Source organism: Neovison vison, chromosome 3 (genome assembly GCF_020171115.1).
Source record: "Neovison vison isolate M4711 chromosome 3, ASM_NN_V1, whole genome shotgun sequence".
Classification (NCBI taxonomy): domain Eukaryota; kingdom Metazoa; phylum Chordata; class Mammalia; order Carnivora; family Mustelidae; genus Neogale; species Neogale vison.
Genome location: NC_058093.1, coordinates 76,749,018 through 76,756,321, shown reverse-complemented (window position 1 = coordinate 76,756,321; position 7,304 = coordinate 76,749,018). Strand labels below are relative to the sequence as shown.

Below are 7,304 nucleotides of genomic sequence, written 5' to 3'. Positions count from 1 at the left end.
GAGCCAGGAACATTTTTAAGTAACCACGTCCTTCTTCTCTGACTCAAGTAAGCCTAAAAAGTAGCAAAAAGGTTGGTGGTAGTAATTAGGGGGTAACAAATAAAGAAAGTCTAATGATAGCATCCCAAACATCCTAATACTCATTATGATGAAAGCTTTTCTGGCATCAAGAGAGAGGTTCACTACTTTAGGATGCAGAATATACAATACTGGAAGTGGGGAAAAAAACACCTTTTGCAGCTCACCTACACAGAAATCCTTACAGTTTACATCACACTGACTTGAACTCCATTATCGATTATTACCACCTAAAATAGTCAAGGCTCAGAGCTTTTCATAGACCTAAGCCTAAATTCTTCAAAATACTACCTATTTGCTTAGTGTTCCTCTGTAATATGGAGAGATGGAGTAAGACAATTTAAGACTTCCATTGAAAATTCTCAAGTAGGAGGCCCATTACTTTGTGAGGGTATGCACTACTATAAATGTTTTACTTTATTAGCTTAAAGCAATGTATTCTTATGCTAATAACTCTACTCTATAAATTTTAAGATGGTACGCTAAACTCCTTATTTAGGACTAGAGAAGACATTTGCACCACATTCCACAACCTTGGCTACAGGACTGGAGAACTACCTCAATAATTATCATAGTCATAGAAAAAATTTAAGCACATTTATAACATTTACCAAACCTGAATATTGCAAAGTAATTCTCCTATAAGAAATCTAATATTTGATAACTATAACCAAAAAGAAGTAACCTGTAAAACCCTTAAAATTTAGTTATTTTTTCAAATGAGGAAAAAATGCCACATCCGTACACTAATCCAGAGTTCTGTCCCATCTCCAGGCCAGACAACAGCTTCTGTGTTCAACTCTGCTTCTAGCTATTATCTGCTGGCTAAGGGCCTAAAAAGAATGGTAATACACTCAATACACCATGAAAATTCAAGACCAGGATTAGTAGCAAAGTAACAAATGTACCAATGACACAGAAGTATTATCAGATTAAAGTTATCTGATAACACTGTCTGATGGTGGATGGAAATCACCACTTGGGAAACAAAATGTTCCATAAGTTAATACCAGATTCCTGAATGAGTCACAATTTACATTATCTTTTGCTTAACTATCATGGAAGTAGAGCATTGTGTGTTTTGAGATCAATGATTTAAAATCCAGTTTTACATATTTAAGCTCATTATATGCTCTCATTAGTAAGTACTTCAAGGAAAAAAAAACTACACATTTAACAAGATTTCAAATGTTTTCACTTTAACAATTCCTTTATTTGTACTGGTCCTTAGTAGTCAATCTTCATATCCGCATTTTTGTTTCATCAACAATCATCTCAGACACACCTTCTAACAAGATTGACTTAAAATATTACGACAGGAAACTATGCCTTCAGGAGCATGTTTATTGTGTTTGAGATGATACATCAGGTGCTCTCTGAGCTACAAAGGGTAAAAGGAAATCCTCTCATTACAAACTGACAAAGGTAAAAGGTAAAACATTTTTCACAACAGCATGAACCACATACTCAGAAATAGATCTGGGTTTAATACAAATGACATAATTCCTAGTCATCTACGGCTACTTTTATAACTTCATACAGATAATGAATTAGGCTAAAATGCACTATAATATTTGGTAGACTTCAGGACCAGTATCCTTAGTACATCACAAAATACATTTTGATATCCCAAAGAAGCAAGACTTGCAAGTAGGCGTTTTAAACATAACTAATCTACAGCTACAAAGTTCTACTCTTGATAGCATTTACCTTTTTGGGGAGTCTCCCAGTCTCCAAAGGATAAAAGCAGAGAGTAGAATCAGTATAACATATACACAGAAGTCCGTATTGTAAAGGCTATAAAGATTTGCAGCACAGTGGGAAGGGGCCCTCTGCTCCTTCACACCGCATACAAATTCTGTGAATTATGTGGCGTATCTCTTGGTCCACTGTCTGGCTATCCTGTCATGTTCTGCTCTGTTGGTCAAATACTGAGTGGCTATGCTTCCAACCAGAGGATCCGCTGGAAAAATAGAAAGAACAGTAAGAGATATTACACAGTGTCTTATTACAGTTTTAATACTCTATTAAATCAAAACACTAATTTTTCAGCAGCATCTTTTTATATAATGGCTAAATTTTCAAGATTAAAATGCTTTAAATAACATAAGCATCTGTATATTTTAATATTCAAATTAGAAAAGCCCTTTTAACTAAAAAATACATGCTGACTTAATAAACTTGATTTTTTAAATACTACTGCTCTGCATTTTATTCAGCAATGGAAGTGTGGCTGGTGATTATATTCCTACCTTCTTCTGGATGTTTAAAAAAGTGTGATTTTTAAATAAAAATGCAAATCTTACAATATAGTTTACAGCATTTCTACTTAGATAGAATGCACATTCACAAGCATTTAAAATATTATTAAGCATATGTACTTTCCTTCAGTGCCTTGCTCTTTCCCTACCAGTTCACTTAGAGCTGCCTCACCCTTTTTAATTCTCTTGGGCATAGGTAAAACTGCTGGGCTTACAATAAAAGTAAAAGCCTTTGGTGATTAGTTCAATATGTAGAAAAAGTAATTCAACTTTTTAAAAAATGACAACTTAGTAAGATAACATATGTAAAATCCCAGGCTTAAACATCACTCTTTCAAGTCAACTACACATGTTAATATGTGGTAATTAAGCATTTCTTGAAAATGTTAGAACTATGTTATTAATGACTTTATCTGAGTTAATACAATCATAATCTAGTCCAACACATCAACTATCACTTTAATATCCACTATTACTACTTATAAAACCTAACCATAATCCAAGAAAGAAGGGAGAACAAGAAGCCATACATTAATTACTAAGAAAGCAGTTGCTTTAGAGCACACGACAGCATGGAAGGAGCTAGAAAAGGAGGCACTGGTGCCAGTCATGGCTTTCTTCATATCAAACAGGGTTTGTACCACGACATTATTTAGAAAAAAGTCCATCAACGACAGAAAGAAAGTAATTATAGGTAGCATGCCATTAATAAACTAAACAAAGTTACTGTGAGACTTCTGGTCTATTCTAAATGAAATGGCTTTGATAATTTCCTTGCAAAATGATTTATGCTTATCTTTCCACCAACAGCATTTACTTCCTCAAATCCATAGTTAAGGCAAGAACACAATGATTTCTGTAGCCCCACTGCGTGTGTTAATAAAGGTTTGCTTACCAGGGTTGCAATCTGTCAAAAGAGAACAAATCGACAGCAAAACCTTTGAAATAGTCAAAGCAGGACTCCAGTTGTCTTTAAGGATGTCCAGACAGATGACTCCCTGACTGTTGATGTTGCAGTGATAGATTCTGGTGCGGAAAGTAACCTAAGGGCAATTCCATTAAAAACAAAGAAAAAGAATGCTTTATTACCTACTAAAACTCTCATCAGCAAAAGTAAAGTACAATACATCATAGACACTAAATAGAAAATAATTTACTGAAGAGCTAATAAATATCAGATTTAACTAATATAAAAAGTAAATGATTTTAGGGGCGCCTGGGTGGCTCAGTTGGTTAAGCGGCTGCCTTCAGCTCAGGTCATGATCCTGGAGTCCCTGGCTCAAGTCACGCATCATGAGGCTCCCTGCTCAGCAGGGAGTCTGCTTCTCCCGCTGACCTCTCTCCTCTCATGCTCTCTCTCTTTCTCTCTGTCTCACTCTCAAAGAAATAAATAAAATCTTAAAAAAAAATAAGGTAAATGATTTTATTTGGGACGCCTGGGTTAAGCATCCAACTCGATCTCAGCTCACGTCTTAATCTCAGGGTAGTGAGTTCAAGCCCCACACTAAGTGTGGAGCCTAGTTTAAAAAGGAAAAATAAAAAAGGAAATGGTTTTATTCAGTTCAGTTGAGATTTTTTTACCCAGCAGATTAGGTACCATATCAGTTTTACACCAAAGTAAGCAGCTGATTTGGTTGGTTTACTGTAAACAAATGACACAAAATAATTTTGTGTATGTGTGACCATATATATATATATATATATATATATATATACCATATATACATGCACACATGTGCACGCACAGCTCTGTTTTAGCGTCAAAGGTAAGAAGGAACTCAGGAAGAAATTATTTTACCATAAAACAAAAGTTACATTAGTTTCTTAGTAGAAAAGATCAGTATCAACTCAGCTAATGTCCTGTCATGTATCAGAAAATATTGGACAAGGATTTAGAGGATGGTTGATGAAATCACCAGTCTATTTTTTAGCCTTTTGTTTCTGCAACTGGTTCAGTGCCTTGTTAGACTAAGACAGTAAAATGAAATAAAAGTAAGGTCATAAGGTAATGAATAAAGGAAACTATTTATCTCTTAGATATATGAAAAAAAGTGGGTTAATCATAGGAACAAATACTGGCAAGTTTCAAAACAGTCACAAGGGGCGCCTGGGTGGCTCAGTGGATTAAAGCCTCTGCCTTCCGCTCAGGTCATGGTCCCAGGGTTGTGGGACTGGGCCCCGCATCAGGCTCTCTGCTCAGCGGGGAGCCTGCTTCCTCCTCTCTCTCTGCCTGCCTGAGATCTCTGTCAGATAAATAAATAAAACCTTAAAAAAAAAAAAAAAGTCACAAATACTAATGGGGTGGCTAATTCTTAATTTAGAGTAGCTGAGAAAAAAAAAAATAAACAGCTCCTGACTCTTGGAACTACCAATGTACTATATGATCTCTCTGGTAGAGTCTAGAAAGAAAATATTAAAAGCCCTCTAAAGGGCATCTGGGTGGCTCAGTTGGTGAGGTAACTGCTTTCGGCTCATGTCATGATCCTGGAGTCCTTGAACTGAGTCCCGCATCAGCCTCCCAGCTCCACGGGGAGTCTGCTTCTCCCTCTGACCTTCTCCCCTGTCATGCTCTCTCTCACTCTCAAATAAATAAATAAAATCTTTTAAAAAAATAAATAAAATTAAAAGCCCTCAAAAGGGGGCGCCTGGGTGGCTCAGTGAGTTAAGCCACTGCCTTCGGCTCAGGTCATGATCCCAGGGTCCTGGGATCGAGCCCCGCATCGGGCTCTCTGCTCAGCCGGGAGCCTGCTTCCTTCTCTCTCTCTCTGCCTGCCTCTCTGCCTGCTTGTGATCTCTCTCTACCAAATAAATAAATAAAATCTTTAAAAAAAAAAATTAAATAAAAGCCCTCAAAAGTATATTTCTGATAAGGATGTATAATTAAAAACAAAAAAGAAACCAGTGGTCTAGCAAGGGAGAAAAAGGGAAGAATCTGTACCTCCAGAACCTCTGTGTAACAGAGTGGACATGTTACCTTTATAGCTCTTAAAATATGGCTTGTTGAAGTGAGACCAGCTAAAAATATACAATACATACCAACATTTCAAAGACACAGTACCAAAAAGAGAATGAAACTCTGACATTAATAATATTTTTTCATTGATTTTATGTTCAAAAGAGTATTTTGGATATACTGGATATTATTAAAATTAATTTCACTGCCTTTTTCTACCCTTTATAATGTAGCTCATAGAAAATTTAAAATTACACATGTAGCTTGCATTAGATTTCTGTCAGATGCTTCTGCTCTAGAATATGGGAATAATACATGTTTAGATCACCAAGAGCTGACTACTCAACAGACATGCGTGATTTATAAACACAATTAATAATATGAATCCTTTTGGGGCACCTGGGTGGCTCAGCAGGTTAAGCGTGTATCTTTGGCTCTGGTCATGATCCCTGGGTTCTGGGATCAATTACTGAGTTGGGCTCCCTGCTCAGTAAGGAGTGGCTTCTCCTCCTCCCCCTGCTCGCTCTTGGCACGTGCATGCGTGTGCACTTTCTCTCTCAAATAAATTTTACAAAATCTTAAAAAAATACTTCGAATCCATTCAACTATTAATAGTTGGTGAACGGAAGAGAATTAAATTTTTATTATTCCTCAAGAAGTTCAACACTTTACCTGAACTTCAAGAATAAGCAGAATTGTATAGAAATAATTGCATCTAACACCAAAATAACAGCAGTATTCTTTCTTTCTCACTTGTTCAACCACAGATCTGGATAGTGCTTCATAATACTGTGTCAGGTATCTTAGGGAAGAGGAATGATTCACCATGGAAGGATTAGAAAATTGAAATACTGAGACTTCAGCAAAAAAATTAAATGCTAAATTAAAACATAACCACTATATTAACCAAAACAACTAATAAATCATACATAGAATTACGGTTTGAAAGGTTTATGTTAGTCATTTTCTAATTAACATTAAAAGAGGCCAAGAAAAATAGGAAAGTCCTTTTCTTTAACAAATATTCCCTCATAAAAATAATTTTGCAAAAAATAAATCTTGCAAACTTTTTTCTAATTTTGCTACCACATTAAAACCAATTTCAAGAAAAATGAGGCATCTAGAAATAAGTATCACTATTTATCAAAGACGGCTATGATTTTGTTTTCTGTAATACCGGAAACTTAACCAATGAACACAAATTGAGCAGTTAGTGATACACCAGCACTTAACATGTGTCATTCTGAATGTTAATACAATTTGTAGTATTATTCACACGAAGGCTTTGTTCCTTTTATTTGTTTTTATTTTTTTTTTTTTAGATTTTTTTTTTTTTTAAAGATTTTATTTATTTGTCAGAGAGAGAGAGGGAGAGAGAGCGAGCACAGGCAGACAGAATGGCAGGCAGAGACAGAGGGAGAAGCAGGCTCCCCGCTGAGCAAGGAGCCCGATGTGGGACTCGATCCCAGGACGCTGGGATCATGACCTGAGCCGAAGGCAGCCGCTCAACCAACTGAGCCACCCAGGCGTCCCTGTTCCTTTCATTTGAACTAGCAAGATATACTCTACATACGTGAGCACATTCAATAAGACAATCATTTAAAAATCTTAAATTCTAATGGGATCACATAGTATAATACTCAAAAAATACTGATAACTCTAGTTCACAGCAAAATACCTTTAGGTGATAGGGAACCCTGGTGTCTGTACTTTGAGGTAAATACCACTAGGTGGAACTGTTATCTTATTAGATAATGGGAGAAATAATCCCAGGTCTAAAAACAAACAAAAAACAAACAAAAAACCTTAATTTTTACTCTCCAGCACCCCAACCCAAGCATGCAAGTGAGCACAGGCATTGAATTGCCACGCAGGCATTAAATTGCTACATGTATTCTAAATAGTGTAGGGAACATAAGGAACTATGTTGAAAAGAAAAACATTTCATCATAGTTCAAGGCTTGATAACAACATACTTTTCCCCTGACATATCAGAAGTCTCTGTAACTAGA

At 36.1% G+C, this 7,304-nt stretch overlaps 1 protein-coding gene across 3 annotated transcripts in view; it reads right to left on the bottom strand.

Moving 5' to 3' along the window:
* Window positions 1-1,402: 1,402 nt before the first annotated feature.
* UBE2E3 (ubiquitin conjugating enzyme E2 E3) overlaps window positions 1,403-7,304 on the bottom strand; it is an 88,044-nt gene continuing 82,142 nt past the window's right edge. For all 3 annotated transcript variants that reach the window (XM_044242465.1, XM_044242467.1, XM_044242466.1), the window contains exons 5-6: window positions 3,235-3,382; window positions 1,403-2,041 (exon numbers count right to left, since the gene is read on the bottom strand). In XM_044242465.1, coding sequence (XP_044098400.1) covers window positions 1,944-2,041; window positions 3,235-3,382 — 246 coding nt within the window. In that variant the 3' untranslated portion in view covers window positions 1,403-1,943. The remainder of the gene's footprint in view (window positions 2,042-3,234; window positions 3,383-7,304) is intronic.